The sequence below is a fragment of the Pseudorasbora parva genome, chromosome 17 (genome assembly GCF_024679245.1).
Source record: "Pseudorasbora parva isolate DD20220531a chromosome 17, ASM2467924v1, whole genome shotgun sequence".
Lineage (NCBI taxonomy): Eukaryota > Metazoa > Chordata > Actinopteri > Cypriniformes > Gobionidae > Pseudorasbora > Pseudorasbora parva.
In genome coordinates, this window is record NC_090188.1 from 8,943,094 (window position 1) to 8,964,224 (window position 21,131).

The window sequence follows — 21,131 nt, forward strand, 5'->3', positions numbered from 1 at the left end:
AATGGTTTCAATTTTTTCCACACAGCCCAGATTTGATGTCAGCAGAGCGCCCCAGGACAAACAGAAACTCCATGATTGCTTTGGGCCATCAGAAACTGGACTATCTGTGGACACAGTAGTATTGATCAGGTAGGCCAAAAAATACATCTCCTGCCAATTCCTATGAATATGAAGGAATTGGCAAAACCTGATAATTTAATAATTACATCTCTGACACGTAAAGTAAATATATCTTGAATGCACTGCAAGTTGCTTTGGATAAAAATGTCTGCAAAATGCATAAATGTAAAATACAGCTGACAGCAGCAAATGTGTGGCCAAGCACAGCAATGACATAGTGTACACTGCATTAGAAAGACAGCTTGAGTACAAATGTAGTGCCAATTATTGCGAATGTTATAATTTAACCTTGACCAAACAAATTGTCATTATTTACTCACCCTCATGTCAATCAAAACCCAAAATACTAACATCTTCAGAACAGAAATGAATATATTTTATATTTTATCTTAATAGTCTTCTTGAAAACATTTATATGATGGACAGATTTAATTTCATATAAACATTAATGCTGTCAAACGATTAATTGTATACAAAATAAAAGTTTGTTTTTACATATATGTGTGTGTGTGTACTGTATAATTATTTAAATACATATGTATATATTTGAGAAAAATCTGTTATATATAGCTCGTTACATATCTGTTTATATGACAGCCCTAATACAAATATATCATTCAGCACACATACATAAAGCACATCAAGTATGGTCAATGGCATTTGAACAAATCTCACTAGTTTAATAAAATAATATTAAAAATATCTTAATTTGTGTTTTTAAAGACAAAGTGTCTTATGGGTTTTGGAATCTGATATGATAGCAGAATTTTTATTTTTGGATGAACTATCCCTTTAAATTACAGGCAGTTTTCTGTCAACAGGCCCAAGCACTGTCTAGACTAGACAGGGCAACAAATTTCTATCTTGTAGATTGCTCTCTGTGTCTCACCTGGTTGCCCGATGATGGCAACATTTCCAAGCAACACTGCTCAAAAAGTTGCCCTGTGTATCATCAGCTTAAGTTGCTCATAGTACTATTCAGAAACCTTAAAGCTACACTGTGTAACCTTTTTAGTTTATTCTTAGCTAAAATCACTTAGTTCTTTCAAAAATAGATGTGCTCATTAATGCATATTTACTTCTTTCAAGTAATAAAGTATTCTCAAAGTTTATAATATGCCATTGAAAATACATATGAGTGAGGGTTCGAATGCCGGTCGCCATGATGCCCCTCCATCTTGAAAGCAAATTAGCCAAAGAGGGACATACCCGTAAATTCAAGCTTCGCTTTTTGCGTTTTAACACTTGATGGCAGTCATGAACGAGGTCGAACTGGAAGCCATGTTAATCTTGGACTAAATCGGCCACCGTAGGAGTTAAAACGAAATCGGAATTGAGAGGAACAGAAACTAATATTCACTGGATTGTCATATACCTTTACACCGCTAGATGGGGGAAAATATCACACAGTGTAGCTTTAAAGGGTTAGTTCACCCAAAAATTTAATGTCATTAATGACTCCTAACCCTATGACCCTAATGTCGTTCCACACCCGTAGGACCTCCGTTCATCTTCAGAACACAGTTTAAGATATTTTATATTTAGACCGAGAGTTTTCTGTTCCTCCATTGAATATATGTACGGTATACTGTCCCTTTCCAGATTCAGAATTCGGATCGCCATTGTCACGTGATTTCAGCAGTTTGGCTGTTTGACACGCGATCCGAATCAATACGCTGATTCATAACCATTCTAATCTTTGTTCGCGAATTGAAAACAAACACAGAAGAGAAGACAATGCTGAACAAAGTTGCAGTTTTTGTTATTTTTGGACCAAATTGTATTTTTGATGCTTCAAGAGATTCTAATTAACCAACTGATGTCACACATGGACTACTTTGATGATGTTTTTATTCCATTTCTGGAAAGGGACAGTATACCGGAGGAGGAACAGAAAACTCTCTGTCTAATAATAAAATATCTTAAACTGTGTTCCAAAGATGAACGGAGGTCTTACAGGTGTCGAATGATATTAGGGTTGGTAATTATTGAAAGAATTTGCATTTTTTGGGGAACTAACCCTTTAATCGGATAGCCAAATTGTTTACCATAAAGTTATATATGGGCTGTCACGGACTCCTATGGCAGAGGAAGAAAAAATAGAGGTCAGAACAAAAACAATATAAAACAGAAACAACAAAGCATTCAGTGCTTTGTCCCCAGTGGAGGGTTTGTGTTCCAGGTCAGTTGTTGTTTTAGCACTGTTTGGACAGTAAGGCTCTATCTCTCAGCAGTGTTGTTTCAGTAAAACTGATATCACGCACACACTGAATGAGCAGCATGTTAACTCTCAGCTTTTGTTTTCTCATCAGACATTGAACAGATGGCCTGCGATGGGGCAGCTTTTCCAAAAAGCTAAAGGACAACGTGATGGTTTTTGCAGTTTGCAGATGGTTTTTCCATATCGAGGAACAAAATGGGAGAGAAATGCACAAGAGAAGACGAACAGAATTGGAGTAAAGAGAGAAGAATGCTGGTATTACTGTATATAATACTAGGAGAGAAGTTTATATATTAATGCAAGTGTAAAGTTGTTGATGGAGCTTGTTTGAGTGACATGACATTTCTAATAAGCACTCATTAGATTTGTCAGCTAATGAGGTACTATTAAAGACTATATAAATATGTGGAAAGATGCTTTGCAGAAAGTGATTTCCGAGAAAAAAAAGGAATTACAGTAAATTCCTATGTATAGTCTAATGTACATTTCAGTCGGGGCCAATTTCCCAGACACAGTCCTAATTGTAAAATACTTGAAATACACCCAAATTATAACAAATGTTGAACATGCATGCTATAAATTTATATACAAAATTTTGTACCACAATTATAAGAATTTCCATGTGTAAGTGTGTATATACAGACATAACTAATATGAATGTATGTATCCATAATGCATGGATCATACAGTGTGTGTGGATGAGAGTGGAAGAGGGGCGCTCCCACAAGTGAATTCCTCCATCTACAGATATATCGCTGTGAAGACGGGGCTTATGATAACATGTAAATGACTTATGGCAGTTCAGTACGCTGCTCGCCTGTCCAATGTTATATAATGTGTGCGGCCTTTTGCCTCCCTAAAAATGAAGCAATGGCCAGAGTATGAACCTGAAATATCATCCTAAACTATGAGTTAACAAGTGCTCCCTATGTACCTGCCAAATTTCAGTCCAAAGACATACAGTAAATTCTTAATTAAACCGAATAAACCAAATTGAGCTGGATTAAAGCAGCATTACATGCTGTAAATCATACTGCCACTTCAAGAACTCATTAAAAACAATGAAAACCAAGCAGAACAAATGGTTTGCTCCGAATTCCTTATGAACGTTATGCCCAGTCACATTGAGTTAATGCAAGTTAGATAAGTGCTGCTAATCCTACACACCAGAAGAACTAATGCGGTAAAAATGTATGAAAGTTTGAAAAAATGGTTAAAATAAATAAATAATTAAAATACAATTTTTTTTTTGAAAGGTTCAGTGTTCATAAAACTTCACAAAAGTTATTAGTGGACCTCAGGGACAATAATGAAATAAAAAAATGTATACAATTACTATTTTAAATTAGGAGGGTGTTTATTGCAAGCTTTTACTAATCAAACAATACAGGGTGATATAGAGCAACAGAGCCCGTCGCCTTTTTCAGCTGCGCTGGTTGCGGAAATATATTTTCCATTCATTTTTCCCTATAGGGATTTTTTAAATATGTCGTTGTTAAAGAGTTATAAGCAATGATTAAAGATAATCAGCTACGAGGTGATTCACAACAAACTTTGCTTTAAAGCGAAAGCCTTTTTGAAAATCGGACAAAAATACAAAAAGGTACAAGACTTTAGTGAGTTAAAGAACTTCAATCCCATGAAGCATTGTGAACAGCATTATCAAGTTAAAAACCTTTTAAACATTACTACTAATTAGAAACAAAACTTCTTACAACTACTTACTACTATTTACAAATGTTGATTTTGTATATATATATATATATATATATATATATATAAAATATTTTAATTTTTTTCAAGTTTATTGCTTAATATATATATATATATATACAAACATTTATGTATTTTGAGCGTGTAGCGAGATTGGCTGCATCTGAAATCGAATACTTTACAATACAGTACACGAAAAACTGTACGAGAAAAGAGTAGTGTCCCCTAATATAGACTATTTGAAAAACAGTGGGTGAAATGTCCACTGATGACCTACTACTTCCAACAAGATTCTGAAGTATGTATTCGATGAGCACTCTACTATCCCATGAGGCCACGGGAGGGGATTTATGAATGGAAGTAAAGCAGCGCAACTCACACTGGTGTGACAGTAACAACATGGCGGATGCAGTACGTCCAAATTGACTCAATTATGTCATTCGCAGTGCTTCATGGGAGTGGGTGGGGCTATTTAGGCAAGGATTGTTTTTTCCCCTGAATATTTGATTGGTGTAATTTCATGTGTAGCATCGTGGGTAATGTAGTTTTTCACCAGAAATGCTGTTGTTAAACAATAATTTTCAGAATAAGCTGAAATAATGCCGGCTGACGGCTTCGGTAGAAGCAATGGATTAACACCCTCGTTGCTTTAAAGGCTAATAACTTATCCTTCAAAACTTAGGGAAAGATATGAGTGGAGTTTGTACTTCTGGAACCCAACTTGCACTCTACAGTTAATCCACAGTGAAAACAGTCAGGTATACTGGACAACATTAGGTAAAGCTTAGAAAGTGAGCACTAAGAGTTTAACTGTCTTTGTTGACAGCTGAGTGAATGAGGTACTAAAATGCTGATGTCTAGATAAGGTCTGTTTTGCAGACCACTTGCAGCCTTCCGTGTGAAAGATGACATTTTCTAATCAAACTTCTGTAACATGATATTGTTCTGGCCAGGTCAGTGGTTTCCAGCATGTAGTACTGTCTTTTGATGTACACTTGACCTATCGTTTCATAGTCACTGAGTAATGGTGTTAATCTATGTGTGAAAATGAATGAGAGCTGATGTATGGCAGAATTTATTGTCTGTTAGGGAAAAGGACATGACGAGATTTGTAATTATCTTGTGTATTGTAGTGTACCAAATGGACAGAATAATTCATTATGCATATTGCATTGTTATTCAAATGTATTTTTAATAAATAAGATGTTTCTAAATAACATCAGTTGGTTTATAAGTTTTTCATTATATGAATGGTTCTTAAAAATAAACCTTACAGTCATATACTATTCTTACAAAGCCCCTAAAGAGAAATGATGATGATGATGTAAGAAATAGAGATTGAAGGGAAAACTCAAAATTTCCTGCAGTGAAACGTAAAAGTTGTTTTGAGCGAACCCAAACACACTGAAATATAATTTTCCACCCATCTTATACCCTCCCCCTAGGGTGGACATTCTAAACTAAAATGTAAATATTTTGTCAAATATAAAAATGATATTGTTAATGACTTCATAATGTTGGGAGGCACACCTTTCAGTGTTAATATTTAGTCTATTGGATATGCAGGGACTAAACGATCAGGTAAGAAAACATCAGAATCCAGGTCATGAGGTCACTGGGAGTTGACAGAATGACAGCAAATATAAGCATTGCTCGCAGTATGAAGTATCTCAGATTTCACTCACTTAATACAGATGATGGCAGAGTTCAAGCAATTGCCGCACAAACAGAACAGCTTTAAATAAATGGTTTACTGTGATTTTCCCCACCACACATGTCTGTACATAAACAATGAATGTAAATGTGTAGCACATGTGGGGCTTATGAAGTCATAGACTATAAGTGTGCAACACACTCGTAAAATGTAGTATAAAATCTCTCAACACTTGAGAGTGAAGCTGTTCATCAGCATGGCAAAGTTGAGCACACTTAATATTAGCGCCTCCCTCTGGTAGACAGCGGTAATGCCAAGTCAAAGTCAGTCAACTTTATATGATGGCTAGACGACTGGGTCAAAGAATCTCCAAAACCGCAGCTCTTGTGGGGTGTTCCCGGTCTGCAGTGGTCAGTATCTATCAAAAGTGGTTCCAGGAAGGAACAGTGGTGAACCGGTGACAGGGGCATGGGCAGCAAAGGCTCAGTGATGCACGTTGGGAGCGAAGGCTGGCCCGTGTGGTTTGATCAAACAGATGAGCTACTGCAGCTCAAATTGCTCAAGTTAATGCTGGTTCTGATAGAAAGGTGACAAAATACAAAGTACATATTAGTTTGTTACTTATAGGGCTGCATAGCCGCAGACCAGTCAGGGTGCCCATGCTGACCCATGTCCACCGCCGAGAGCACCAACAGTGGGCACGTGAACATCAGAACTGGACCACAATGGAAGCAGGTGGCCTGGTCTGATGAATCCTGTTTTTCTTTTACACCACGTGGATGGCTAGGTGCGTTTGCCACAAAGGCAGGGCAAAAAATGTTCAGGAATGGTTTGAGGAGCACAACAATGAGTTTAAGATGTTGACTTGGCCTCCAAATTTCCCAGATCTCAATCCAATCGAGCATCTGTGGGATGTGCTGAACAAACAAGTCCGATCCATGGAGCCACCACCACGCAACTTACAGGACTTAAAGGATCTGCTGCTAACATCTTGGTGCCAGATACCACAGCACACCTTCTATTGGAGTCCACGTCTCAACGTGTCAGGGCTTTTTGGCAGCAAAAGGAATGCTATTAAGAATATTGTTATGCCTGATCAGTGTATAAAGTAAGTAATAATATTAACAGTCTATAGAACATTTTATGAATTAGGCCATATTACTTACGCCACATTTTCTAAACCAAAGTTCTTCCTTTCCACCAGGAAAAACCAGGAATAGAACCAACAAATTGCAGTAACAACATTATGATACATTTCATTGATTGGTTTCTCTACAGAAATATAACAGAATCAGTAAATTGATGTATTTAGTAGGGCCGGGACTTTGACACGTTAATTAAGATTAATTAATTAAGGGACTTTAACGCGTTAATTAATTACGCAAAAAAATAAATAACAATTTTAACCACACTTATTTTTGCACCGCGGAACGTTTTTCAATGAATGAGTTTCGACGGACTGATTATACTGAAACACCAACTAGTGCTCACATCACGAGTCACGACAACAAACCATAGTGAACATGAACGAAGAAGCTGATGAGACCGCTTTGCTTGGCCCCGTGGATGGGAAATTTTGTTTTAAAGGTCCCGTTCTTCGCGTGTTTTCGAAGATTTGATTATGTTTACAGTGTGCAATATAACATGAGTTCATGTTTCGCGTGTAAAAAAACACAGTATTTTTCACGCAATTTACTTATCTGTACAGTGCTGTTTCCTCTGTCCTAAAAACGGCCTGATGATTTCCTTGTTCTATGATGTCCCTCCTTCAGAAACACATAACGAGTTCTGATTGGGCCGGCACTTCCCGTGTTGTGATTGGACAGCAGCTTAGCGCACTTTGCCCTGAAAGGTCCCGCCTCTTAGCATAACGGGGAGATGCAAGCACTGAATGCGCACTCTTCTCCACGTGAGAGAGCAACAAGACCACGCCCCCTATTTTGCGTGTTCTTGTGGGCGGAGGGTCAGGCAACAAACGGTTCTAGTGACGTAATTTCTGCAGAAAGTGCAGAGATGTAGTTCAAAGCGGCCGCTCGCTGTAGGCTTTGAAAGGGAACTTCTGTTAAATAAAATATCTTGCTTGGCATTGAACTTTGAGCTTTATAATTTTACAGGTATTATTTATGCTCTAACAGCAACATTACACACTAACTAAAGTTTGAAAGATGGAATCGCGAAGAACGGGACCTTTAAAAAACGAAAGGATGGAAGCGTCGACAGGAGCATGGTTGTGTGCAAGCTATACAACAAGGAATTTGCGTATCAAAACACATCGAGCCTCAAATATCACAAATATGCTTTTGCTACACTTAATGGCAAACATGTCACTGGTCTGCTGGACTGAAATAAATAAACAATATTTTGTTGTTAAGCTTATGTATTCATTCATTATTCAATGGTATCCTAATAATCCATGTGAAAAATTACTTCTCATTGTTCTCAGGTCAAATATTTATATGCAATTAAAATGCGATTAATTTCGAATAATTAATTACAAAGCCTCTAATTAATTAGATTAATTTTTTTTTATCGAGTCCTGGCCCTAGTATTTAGGTCAATCTATAGAACATTTTATGAGTACTGAGAGGTTTGTTGAACATAAGAGCATAAGAGAAATATGAACTCTTTTTGTACCCTTTCAGGAGGGCCAGTGTAGATACACACATTCCAGCAACTCAAACACAATGGAGTCATAAAATATGTCATACAGGCCCACCCTCTGCATCTACAGATACCACAGGAACAGACGAACGACTCTGTGAAATATATAGTGGGATGTTTGCCAGTGGTTGATGATTTATAGAAATGCATTCTTGTTCTCCAGTGAGGCAACACCAGGGTAGTATTATTATTTTGTCTTTTTTTCTATTTACAGAGAACATGCAAAAGTAGGTCAGTGGAGGGGTAATATCAAAACGGGAAACGACTGATTGGTGTTCAAAAAGGAGTCAAAATGCAATAAATGATAAAGTCTTGCTATATAACAATTGCAACTGCAAAGCGCACTATGCAGTTAACATAATCATGGCGCTTTACTAAATGCCCTTATGTTGTGTAATTTGAAATAAAATAGATTCAGATTCAGATATAGAAAAAACGAAAGTTCAATTTATGAAATTAACCTAATAAGAATACTGCGGTGAGATCTACAATGTCAAAGGAGGTGGATGGGCACACAGCACAGTTCAGCAGGCTTATTTTTTATATCTGTCTGGAGAATCATTTCCTCCTGTGCAGGAGATTGTGATTCGCCCATTGAGCAGAACTGAGTCATACTGTGATTAATACACTACTGATTGGCAGAATAGTAGAAAGAGGACATACTTGATGTATCGCTTTGACAACAGCTCACCCCTGCCTCTTGGCATTTCCTCAAGGATGGCTGGCCAGTTGGATGAGTTCTCCACAAATGTCAAAAGCATCTCCCACTCCAGGCCATCACTGTCCTGAAACACACACACACACACACACACACACACACACACACACACACACACACACACACACACACACACACACACACACACACACACACACACACACACACAGTTTTGGCATTTCATTGAGGGGGCAAATAAGGTTTTTCCCTGTAGCAACCATTTCCAGACATATCCACAGAGAATGTGTTGAACTTGAGTGAAATCCTCATTATGTAATGGGTAAAATATTATGTGACATTTATTTGTTTGGATTTATATTTATTTCTTTACTTATTTTAAAAAAGTGACACGAATATACCTCTCCTTTTATATGATGAGCATGTGTTCAATTTCTTAAGTTATTTTTTCCATTTTTTTTTGTATAACATGCCAAATTTATTTACTAAGTGACACCACCTGTCTGGTGGTGATTATAATTAAAGGGTATGCATGTAAGACTATTTATATATTCATCGCTTTTTTATTGTCAATGTGCAGAAGTTATTAAATTATTGCTTATAGAGTCTGGGAATCAACGTCACTGCGAGTTGCATTCTGGGCAGTCGCCGCCATGTTTTAGGTCACGCTCATGAGCGTACAATGATAACAAATACGAATCACTAGAGAAAAAACGACTGTATTCGCGTTATTTATCCCAGTCAATGAACTGTCCGTAGTGTCAAAGTTTCAAGAAAAGTGTGCTTCATTCAAACAAATCTCTCTCAAATACACAGCCAGATATATATAGTCTATAGTCACATATGGTAGGCCTACAACTAAAATTAGTGTCATTTTAATTACCTCATCTGTCGACATGATGCCAGAGCTGGTGCAAACATATCCACGTCTTTATGATCAGATGCTTTCTTAAATGGTAATTTTACCGCTGCTTTTTTGTTGTGTTTATTTGGTTATTGAGAGGAAACAATTAACAGTTACATATTAAACTAAGCGTTGCTGCTTCTTTTTATCCAAATAACAAAATTTTTAAATAAAATACTTCATCGCCTGGAATCACGTTCAGTCACTTGTATGTCACGTGCACGAGTGCTCGTTGCTGGCTGCAGTTCACTTAACAGCCACCGATGTCGCTAATAACAAGGGCTTCTGAATTCTACTCATTGACCGTAAAAAATAGATTCTACTACATGAAGTGTAATTAAATGGCTGTACAATATTATGAAAACCTAATTTAACCCTTGATTTGTTTTAAAATATTACTCAAATCACCCTGCAGGCCCTCATGCATAGACTCAAATATGTCTGGCAAATGTTGATAGCTTGGTTTGTCAAATGCCAAATCCCCCTATAATGCGAAAAAGCGAACAGCACACTCTTCTCGTTTTTTCTTTTGTGCTCCAGTTTATAAAGAAATGAATTCAGAGATAGCATACATGATATCTGTACAGTGATAATATCATACATATTACAACTATCTCAACAAATATAAGATTAAAATAATGTCAGATTTTAAATAAACACAACAAAAAAACTATTAAAGAAAAAATTTTTTTTTTTTTACTTTTGCTATGGTTAAATAAATGTTTAGTGATATATTCCAAATATTTTAATATTTGCACATTTGTTTCGGTAGTGTTGATATGGCAACTAGTAAATACACTAAGTTTCATCATGCTGGCATGTGTGGAAAGTTTTAAACGTTTTTGTTTAAACTAACCCAGCATTAGGTTTTGCCCCGCTCACCCTAGGCCTACTATGAGTCAGTCAGAATAAGTGTTGCTCAGCAGAATAATAATAATAATAATAATAATAATAATAATAATAATAATACTAATAATATGTTACATTTATATAGGGCTTTTCAAGGCACTCAAAGCGCTTTACACAGAATCTCCTCAACCACTACCAATGCACAGCATCTACCTGGATGATGCGACGGCAGCCATATTGCGACAGAACGCCCACCACACACCAGCTGATTGGCGGAGAGGAGACAGATTGATGAAGTCAATCAGTATATGGGGATGATTAAGAGGCCATGATGGACAGAGGCCAATGGGCAAATTTGGCCCGAATGCTGGGGTTACACCACTACTCTTTTTCCAAAGGACATCATGGGATTTTTAATGACCACAGAGAGTCAGGACCTCGGTACTCTTTGACAGTATAGTGTCCCCATCACTTTACTGGGGTGTTAGGACCATAGACAGTAAAAGAAATGGACAGAGCTATCCCATAGGCTTCAACGGTGGAAAATGAGGTCAATTACAAGCACTCACTTCCTGATGGCTGAGCGAACTGCTTAGGCTCAGACTGAGCTTGACCACGTAGATGTGACGTAAGTAACCTGTCTGAGAGCTGTAGGTCTTTTAGTAGTTGTGGGAAGTTTAATCGGAATCACGTTGTTTAAATGTTTTGTCCCGTTGCTTTTGGCTCGCTTCTCCCCATTCTTCCCCCTTGACTTGATCGGACTTTATGTTTCCACATCCCCCCGACTGCCTCATAGACAGAAAAAGATTGCTTCTGAGCGTCTCCTCCTGTCTATACGGTAATGCGACAGAGTCGTGTCGGATTTGACGCAATCGTTAGCCTATTTTTACAAAAACAGCTTCTACGGGGCAATAGTGTAAGATACAAGGTAATGGAGCCTTTTATGCATTGTCGTATTTCTTTATAAATAAACAATGGACAAATGGAGTCTTTAAACGCCTCAGATGTAAAGTTATTCACTGTCAAAGTGACTCCAAAATGAATGGGAGTCAATGGGATGCTAACAGCAGGTGATGGCTTGGTTAGCAATGGCCGCCCCTATGGGTGGAACGCTTTCCGAGTGCTAGATTACCCCCTTGGTTAGGACCCACACAGACCACAGGGTTAGCGCCCCCTGTTGGCCTCACTAACACCTCTTCCAGCAGCAACCTTCGCCAGTTGGTCTCCCATCCAGGTACTGACCAGACTCAGCCCTGGTTAACGGGAAACCAGTTTTGCGCTACAGGGTGATATGATGAGAGAATAAGTAATACACTCACCGGCCACTTGATTAGTAAAATACCTGTTCAACTGCTTGATAATGCAAGTTATCTAATCAGCATGTAGATATGGGCTTTAAAATGCTGCCTTTAGAGGATATATTGCAAAGTATGAAGGCATAAAGGCAAATTCGAATCTAATACCTGTCTCTTGGCTGAGACTTTCATCTGATCAATTTTTAAAGGCATATGTGTCATTTGCTGCTTTTGATATTCCACCACCCTTTGCGTTATATTCCATTAGTAAAGCTAAAAAAATAAAGGTATCTGAAAGTCATGTTTGGTGGTTTGTGTATATTTTTGACAAATGTTTTCCACTTTGAATGTCTTTTAGTGTGAAATTACTATTGTAATAATTAAATATTTGATTGGTTATTACCAGAGCTCATTCTATTTTGCTGTAGTGTAGATCATTAGACCATAGACCATAACGCTGCCTGAGAAGTCTATCTGAAGTCAGTTTCGTGAGGTACCTTTGTTCGCAAACGCTACCTAAAGTCATTGCATGATAAGGCATCGAGCGAGGCAATCAGTCAGCTGCCTGAGTTTTTGGATGCAGCCATGGTCAAGACGAACTGCTGAAGTTCAAACTGAGTATAAGAGAGAAGAAAAGTGATTTAAGTGACTTTGAACGTGGCATGGTTGTTGGCGTCAGACAGTCGGGTCTCAGTATTTCAGAAACTGCTGATCTGCTGGGATTTTAATGCAGAAATCGTTTACAAAGAATGGTCCAAAAAAAGAAAATATCCAATGAGTGGCAGTTCTGTGGGCAAAAATGCCTTGATGATGCCATATATCAGAGAATGACCAGATTAGAACGGATAGAAAGGCAACAGTAACTCAAATAAGCACTTGTTACAAACAAGGTCTGTAGAAGAGCAACTCTGAATGCACAACACGTCCAACCTTGAAGCAGAGAGTTACAGCAGTAGAAGACACACCGGTGCTCCTGTCAGCTAAGAACCGGAAACTGAGGCTACAATTCACACAGGCTCACCAAAATTGGACTATAAAAGATTGTAAAGATGTTGCTGATGAGTCTTGATTTCTGCTGCGACATTCATATGGTCAGAATTTGGTCAACAACATCAAAGCATGAACCCATCCTGCCTAGTATCAATGGTTCAGGCTGCTGGTAGTGTAATGGTGTGGGGACAGTGGGGTATTTTTCTTGTCACACTTTGGGCTCCTTATTACCAACCGAGCATCATAAATACCAAAGCCTATTATTGCTGACCATGTCCTTATGAGCACAGTATACACATCTTCTGATGGCTACTTCCAGCAGGATAACACATCATTTCACAAAAGCTCAGATCATCTAAAGCTGGTTTCTTTAATATGACAGTGAGTGCACTATAATCAAATTATAGTTTCCAGTCACCAGATTTAAATACAATAGAGCACATTTGGGATGTTCTGGAACTGGATACTTGATTTATGGTTGTACAGCCTACAAATTTGTAGCAAATGTGAAATGCTATCTCGGAGGAATACTTTCAGCCCCTTGTTGAATTTATGCCATGAAGAATGAATGCAGTTCTAGAGGGAAAAGGGGGTCCAAACCGGTTCCAGCAAAACATCCCTAAGAAAGTGGTCGATGAGTGTATAAGTTTATTAGTCCCATTAGTCTCCAGTTGTGCGTACTCTACTGTAGTGAATATGTCATCTTACCTCTGTGTGTGTCTCCCTCCTGTGGCGGACTTAATAGTCTCCGGTGCTCTGAGAGGATATTTAAATTAGACACGTGTCACGTGGGTTTATGAAGTTTGAGTTTAAACTCCTTGACCTTACACTCCACACAAATATTAAATGACAGACCATGTAATAATATAAGTAAACACCATCACATTTGATCAAAAGTTTCACCACGGGATCTGCATTACTTTTAAGTCTAGGAACTTCCCTTGCTTTTAAGAATTAGTAAAGTTATTTTATTAATTTATTTTGTTTCTCCCAATATTTGACTTGACCACATTTTTTATTTTATTTTTATTTTTTGTGATTTACTGAATTAAGAAATATTTTAAGGTAAGACAACTACGGTGTTATCCTCGGTCTCTCTTACGTTGTGGAAAAGAACGAGATAACCACACACACAAAAAAAAAAAAAAAAAAAAAAAAAAAAAATGATGAAGCTCCTCTTATAAAAGCATAGAATTTGAGCAAGTTTGAGCACCTCTATGTGGAAGAATAAAATGCTCTTTAGACAAAACCATGTGTGTACAAAAACTTAAATCATCAATCTAAAGGTTGTAAATCATAAATCACAACCTTTATGAACACTAATTACTTTTGAGTGCTTCTTCGAAACGCATTGGTTTAGTCTCTCTTGCATGTGCTCGCAGATTTTTACCAGTAGATGACACTGTTGTTTTTCTCATTTGTAAAATATCGCCTCTGATACAAAACTCGGAAATAAATACACCCATTTAGATACACCACAGTAAGTACAACAGAAAATAAATGATTTACATATCTGTACATTACGTATTAGTAGTATAAAGTTAGCATTTAAAGAAACAACATTTCCATCAAAACGTATAAAGTAACTATATTATAGCTAAATTAATAAGGCACCACTTGTTTTATTGTTTGAACATTTTTTCATGTTGTCATGTTGTGCTTTACTCCAGCGAAAACAGATTAAGAACATACATTTCAAACACATCTGACTGATCTGTCAGGGATTTAAATATATATTAGTTCTTAAAAAAAAAAAAAAAAAGAGCGTCACAAATAGGCAGTGATTTATCTGTATAATTAGAAATCACTGCAATAACCTTTTACTTTGTACAGTGATATTTAACAGGATTTCTGTCCATCTGAACAAGTCAGTAGGTTGCACAATGCTCCAGAAAGCACATCGAGGTAATACTGAGACTTCTCCATGCAGGCACTGTCCATCCTCACTTTACATTAGATCGTCTTTGAGCCTTTGCTCACTTATAAAGGCAAACTGGTCAGTGTAGCGGTCTGAAAATAGTTAGTTTAGAGCACAGTGATGCTCTGCAAAACATGCTCATAGAAACAGCTTGTTTTCAGAAGTCTTTATCCCACCCAGAGAATTCATCTGGAGGCTCTTCAAGCTCAGGGGGAAACATGTCGAAATGGCTGTGATCCAGAGGCCCTTTCAGCTGGGAAAATCAAAATCAGAACAGAAGAAAATACCACCAGTGTAGGATAACAGGCTTTCAATTTCTGAAGACATGTTATATTGGCTACAGCCTACATCCGAAATCATAATACTAGGCGATATACTACCCTATATATACTAGGCGAAAAAAGTATGTGAAATCCAAGTGTGTGTCCAAATTCTTATAAAAGAGGCAAAAGTGCCCAGATAATCTACTATTTCGATGGACACTTTATTATCCCATGAGCCCACAGGAGAGGATTTGTGAATGTCAGTGAAGCGACACAACTGACATGATAATTACAACATGGCAGATATACACCAATCAGGCATAACTTTATGACTGGTGAAGATGGCGTGAATAACACTGATTATCTCTTTATCACAGCACATGTTAGTGGATGGGATATATTAGGCAGCAAGTGAACATTTTGTCCTTAGAGTTAATGTGTTAAAAGCAGAAGAAATGGGCAAGTGTAAGGATTTGAGAGAGTTTGACAAGGGCCCAATTGTGATGGCTAGATGACTGGGTCAGAGCATCTCCAAAACTGCAGCTCTTGTGGGGTGTTCCCGGTCTGCAGTGGTCAGTCTCTATCAAAAGTGGTCCAAGGAAGGAACAGTGATGAACCGGCGACAGGGTCATGGGTGGCCAAAGCTCATTGTTGCACGTGGGGAGCGAAGTCTGGCTCTTGTGGTCCGATCAAACAGACAAGCTAGCTCAAATTGCTCAAGAAGTTAAGCTTGTTCTGATAGAAAGGTGTCAGAATACACAGTGCATCGCAGTTTGTTGCATATGGAGCTGCATAGCCACAGACCAGTCAGGGTACCCACGCTGAGCCCCGTCCACCGCCGAAAGCACCAACTGGAGCATCAGAACTGGACCACAGAGCAATGGAAGAAGGTGGCCTGGTCTGATGAATCACATTTTCTTTTACATTACGTGGATCACTGGGTACATCGCTTACTTGGGGAACACATGGCACCAGAATGCACTATGAGAAGAAGGCAAGCTGGCGAAGGCAGTGTGATGCTTTGGGCAATGTTCTGCTGGGAAACCTTGGGTCCTGCCATCCATGTGGATGTTACTTTAACACGTACCACCTTCCTAAGCATTGTTGCAGACCATGTACATCCTTTTATGGAAATGGTATTCCCTGGCGGCTGTGGCCTCTTTCAGCAGGATAATGTGCCCTGCTGCAAAGCAAAAATGGTTCAGTAATGGTTTAAGGAGCACAACAAGGAGTTTGAGGTGTTGACCAAAATTGTGGGCATCTGTGGAATGTGCTGAACAAACAAGTCCGATCCATGGAGGTCACAACTTGCAGGACTTAAAGGATCTACTGCTAACATCTTGGTGCCAGATACCACAGCAGACCTTCAGGGGTCTAGGGGAGTCCATGCCTTGACAGGTCAGGGCTGTTTTGGTAGCAAAAGGGGGACCAACACAACATTAGGAAGGTGGTCATAATGTTACTTTCCTGTAGCTCAACCAGTAGAGTGTGGCGCTAGCAACGCCTAGGTCATGGGTTCGATTCCCAGGGAAAGCAAGAATTGACAATAATGTAAAAATGTGTACCTTGAATGCAATGTAAATCACTGTGGATAAAAGCGTCTGCCAAATGCATAAATGTAAATGTTATGCTTGATCGTTGTAGTATGTAAAGTAGTTACTTATTCAAAATAAGTACCTACTCAAGAGAGTATGTCATTTGGGATACAGCCATTGCAAAATGTGTTGAGCTATGCCTCACCTCTCTCTTCAGAGGAGAAGCCAGTTTCCGCCGTCTGAGTCCTTCCCAGTTAAAGCCTTGAAACCACCTGTGAGAAAACAATGGAACAAACTAAACCTCCACAGCACAGTAACAGCATCTGCTCACATCTTCAGCCTCATCTGTCCCTTTCCTTGAAGTGAGAAAAAGTTTCAAGGAAACATAATGCACAATAACATTTTTTCCCCTGTGGTCCACCATTATTGTTAGAAAATATTTTATTGCTTCACAAATTAATTAATTTTAATTTATGCCCATTTCCACACTCTCACTGACCTTTAGAAATTAAAAGGATAGTTCACCCAAAAATTAAAATTATTTCATTAATTACTCACCCTCATGTCGTTGGACATCCGTAAGACCTTCGTTCATCTTCGGAACACAAATGAAGATATTTTTGTTCAAAGCTGATGGCTGAGAAAGGCTTCAGAAAGGCCTCCGTTAGCATTCAGTACATTCCCACTCACAAGACCCATAAAAGGCACTAAAGACATCTTTAACAAAGTCCATCTCACTACAGTGGCAGTACAATCATTTTACAATGCGACGAAAATAGTTTTTGTGCGCAAAAAACAAAACAAAATAATGACTTTATCCGCCAAGTTATTGTCTTCCGTGAAGGTCTCTGATGTAAACTCACCTGGAACTCAGGCGATAGCGGCGCTCCTCCTCTTCCGGGTCATGTATTCGCTATGATTCGAACGGCAGAGCTGCGTCATATTCTCGCGCATGCGTCGAGTTCACATCAATAATTTGGTGGATAAAGTCGTTATTTTGATTTTTGTGCGCATAATAACTATTTTCGTCGCATTGTAAAAATATTGTACAGCCACTGTAGTGAGATAGACTTTATTAAAGATGTCTTTAGTGCCTTTTATGGGTCTTGTGAGTGAGTCAGTAGAAATGTACTGAATGCCAATGGAGGCCTATCTGAAGCCTTTCTCAGCCATCAGCTTTCAACAAAAATATCTTCATTTGTGTTCCGAAGATGAACAAAGGTCTTACAGGTGTCCAATGACATGAGGGTGAGTAATTAAAGAAATAATGGTCATTTTTGGGTGAACTAACCCTTTAACTGGCCCCCTTTTTGCTATGTTTTTCTGCATATGCAAGCACACTCTTCACACGTGAAATGAGATGAGCACTTGTTCACAAGCTGAAAGTTTGCAGTATTTTCTCAATAGTTTTTAACTGCTCCATAACAGCCTCTTTGCAGAAGTACAAAATGAGACTTTGCAGTTTAATGGCCTTTTTGGACTTGGATGTTTTGATTTACAGCAAGTTACTGTTAATTTTCATAGACAACTATTTGGATTCATAATATGACCATCAAATTCTGAATATACACTACTGTTCAAAAGTTTAGGTATACATCACATAAGGTTACACTAGTTAGTTACATCACTATTTTACTATATTTTAAAATGTGATCATCACAAAGCTGCAATTCATGCAAAGCTGACACTTTTCAGTGTCACATGATCCTTTAGAAATCATTCTAATATGCTCATGTGCTGCTCAACAAACATTTCTTATTATTATCACTTGAAAACAGTTGTGCTGTTTAGCATTTTTGAGGAAATTGTCATGCTTTTATTTCAGTATTCCCTTTACTTGAAATATAAATCTTTTGCTACATTATAAATGTCTTCACTTTTGACCAATTCAACACGTCTTACCGACTTTTGAATGGTAGTGTACATCTCAGATCTCACTCGTCTGACGACACACATGCATATGCATGCCTGTATCAAGAGCATGCGCTTTCATTTACATAATGCTCTGAACATAATTTAGTGACATAATAATGTTGAGCACTTGTGTGCTTTGTGTCTACGTTACCTGAATCACCCCTGTGTGATAAGAATATTCAAGCATAATGAATATAAAAACAACAGCTTCTCAGTTCAAACACACAGAGGTAGTAACATAATAAGTGTGGTAAGTCCCAGTCGATTGTGATTGGTCCAGTGAGCATCATCAGTGCACATGCATTTTAGGCGCCATCACTCGTGTGACTGTTAAAGGATGGGCCCAGTGCTTCACCTTGCTGTCTGCGGCTTCACTGCTCTGTGGAAGATGGCAGCAGCTGTGCCTCTCATTTTGGTCACTAATTGCTCCCCCTGTGAATGCATTGAGGCCAATTTGGCAGGCTGGCTCAGCTACCCATTGTGCTGTAACATACAAAGGAGCGAACAGACCAGCAGCAAAACAGACTCAACAATACACTACCCGTGATCAGACACATGGATCAGTGGTTCAGTGCACTCCCGGGTGGGTCTAATGTGCGTTAATGCTGAAAAATGAAACACTTACATGAGAATATGAGAGTGTAAGGCCTCAAGTTTACAGTGAGACAAATAAAGTTAATATTCACTCAAGAAAGGGGAGGCCCTGCGGGGCAAAGTTAACGTCCCCTACAGGAGCCCGTCTTGGACCGACTTGTAAGGTCTAGGAGACATTGCGAACCTGCTCCATCTTTTCCATCTCAGATAGGAGTACCCGAATTTAGAATCAGGCAGATAGGAATCTGGAATAAAAATTTTTTTCTTCTCTTTACAACTGTTTATATTTTTATTTTTACACATTGTATTCTTTTTCTTATGCATTTGTTATCCCTATTTTAATTCATTTCTATGTAAAGCACTTTGAATTGCCATTGTGTATGAAATGTGCTATATAAATAAACTTGCCTTGCCTTGCCTTGCCATGTAAGATTGTGGCCAAAACTGGTACTGCAATCACTTTCAAATGACTGTAGAGCGGTGTCTCCCCATAGACTGTAAAAAAATATGGACGTAGTGTCCGTGACGTCACCCATAGGATTCCGATAAGCCGTTCTGAAGCTTAAAGTAGAGACGAGCTGGGCGTTGCCATCTTGCGAACAAGTCATCGCGTGTCACTCCCAGATTACAGAAAATGGGCAAAAAGGCGGGATGTGGGTGGAGCTTAGGTGACGCAATGACTATAGACGGCGGATTAATGGCTATCCACCTGTAACTCAAAGTAACCACGCCCTTAATTATGCAGAACTTTAAGGCTTTATATATGTAAACGAATGAGTTAAAAAAATTCACCCCCCTCACAGTTGTCATGAAGGTATTAGCCGTATTGGCCCAAAACCACAATTTGTTCCAGGCTGTAAACATGTTTTTTTCTGCTGTAAAGTTGGCAATTAATTTAAATTCGGATTTGATGTTTCCCTCATAAAAAACAAACAAACAAAAAAACATTGTTAATTTCATCTTAGTGGCATGAGTGTTTGTGAATTTCGTAACATCTGTCTAAACACACACCAACACCGGGTTTGAATCGATGTTCTGAAGGTATGTAAAAAAAAAAGTTTTTATACAATTACTCTGTAACTGTGTTACCCCAAAGACCCTGTGTGTAAAGGGTAAAATAAAAAAATCCTTAAAGGTCCACTGAAATCAAAATGTAAGTTTTTCAGCTTTTAGTATGACTGTGTTAGCCTTAAAGTTATGAATAAGCTGGTATGTTCCAAAACTATGACAAAATTTGCATTTAGGAGATATAAGCATTCAAAATTTACAGTCTCCCACTTCCTTTAAAACGAATCTCAGATTTTGGTACATCATCGCAGACTTCACTTTCTCGTCAAATCTTCTGTCCAATCAAAATGCTCTCTAGAATCTAAAAGCCCGCCCCCTACACTGCTGAAGCTGCGGCTGAAATCGGTCAGTTGTTAACACACATTTACTAATTTCTACATGGCGAAAGGCACATAGCATACTTTATATGTGATAGGAAATGATTCAGTGTAAATATGCTTTCATTTGAGGCGAATAAAGTCTGTTTTCACGTTAGTTTCACGCACCGCAGCAGCGCACAGGCTCTGGTCTAAATTTAGACTACAGACACGAGAGCGCAGCGCGGATCATATGCGCGAGTCGGCGCAGACAACAAACCTATCGGATCCATTTGAATTCTGCACAGAATGCTGCATTTCAAAAGCGATATGGAGGAGATTATGATGGCAAACAGTTAGAGGAAACTGCTGGCTTTACCAAACAGAGAAGGTCCGCTCTTGCGCTCTAGTCAAACTGTATATTAACGAAACGCTATTGGCTGTTTCAAAAAAGGGGAGG

At 38.5% G+C, this 21,131-nt stretch overlaps 2 protein-coding genes across 5 annotated transcripts in view; one reads left to right on the forward strand and one right to left on the reverse strand.

Moving 5' to 3' along the window:
* Positions 1-4,057, forward strand: part of si:ch211-250c4.3 (uncharacterized protein LOC100535981 homolog) — a 39,876-nt gene extending 35,819 nt beyond the window's left edge. Inside the window, exons 7-8 of the mRNA XM_067421088.1 lie at positions 26-129; positions 2,433-4,057. Of these exons, the coding sequence (XP_067277189.1) occupies positions 26-119 (94 nt within the window). The 3' untranslated portion in view covers positions 120-129; positions 2,433-4,057. The remainder of the gene's footprint in view (positions 1-25; positions 130-2,432) is intronic.
* LOC137044800 (cGMP-dependent protein kinase 2) overlaps positions 1-21,131 on the reverse strand; it is an 89,065-nt gene that overhangs the window by 48,978 nt on the left and 18,956 nt on the right. The window contains exons 18-20 of one of the 4 annotated variants that reach the window (XR_010898638.1): positions 19,069-19,802; positions 17,005-17,071; positions 15,182-15,254 (exon numbers count right to left, since the gene is read on the reverse strand). Coding sequence is in view for 3 of the 4 variants with exons in the window: in XM_067421084.1 (XP_067277185.1) it covers positions 9,033-9,154; positions 17,005-17,071 (189 nt within the window). In the remaining variant the exon portion in view is untranslated. Of the gene's footprint in view, positions 1-9,032; positions 9,155-14,380; positions 15,255-17,004; positions 17,072-19,068; positions 20,017-21,131 lie in introns of those variants that run through there. The other 3 variants (XM_067421084.1, XM_067421087.1, XM_067421086.1) reach the window with 3 other exon arrangements.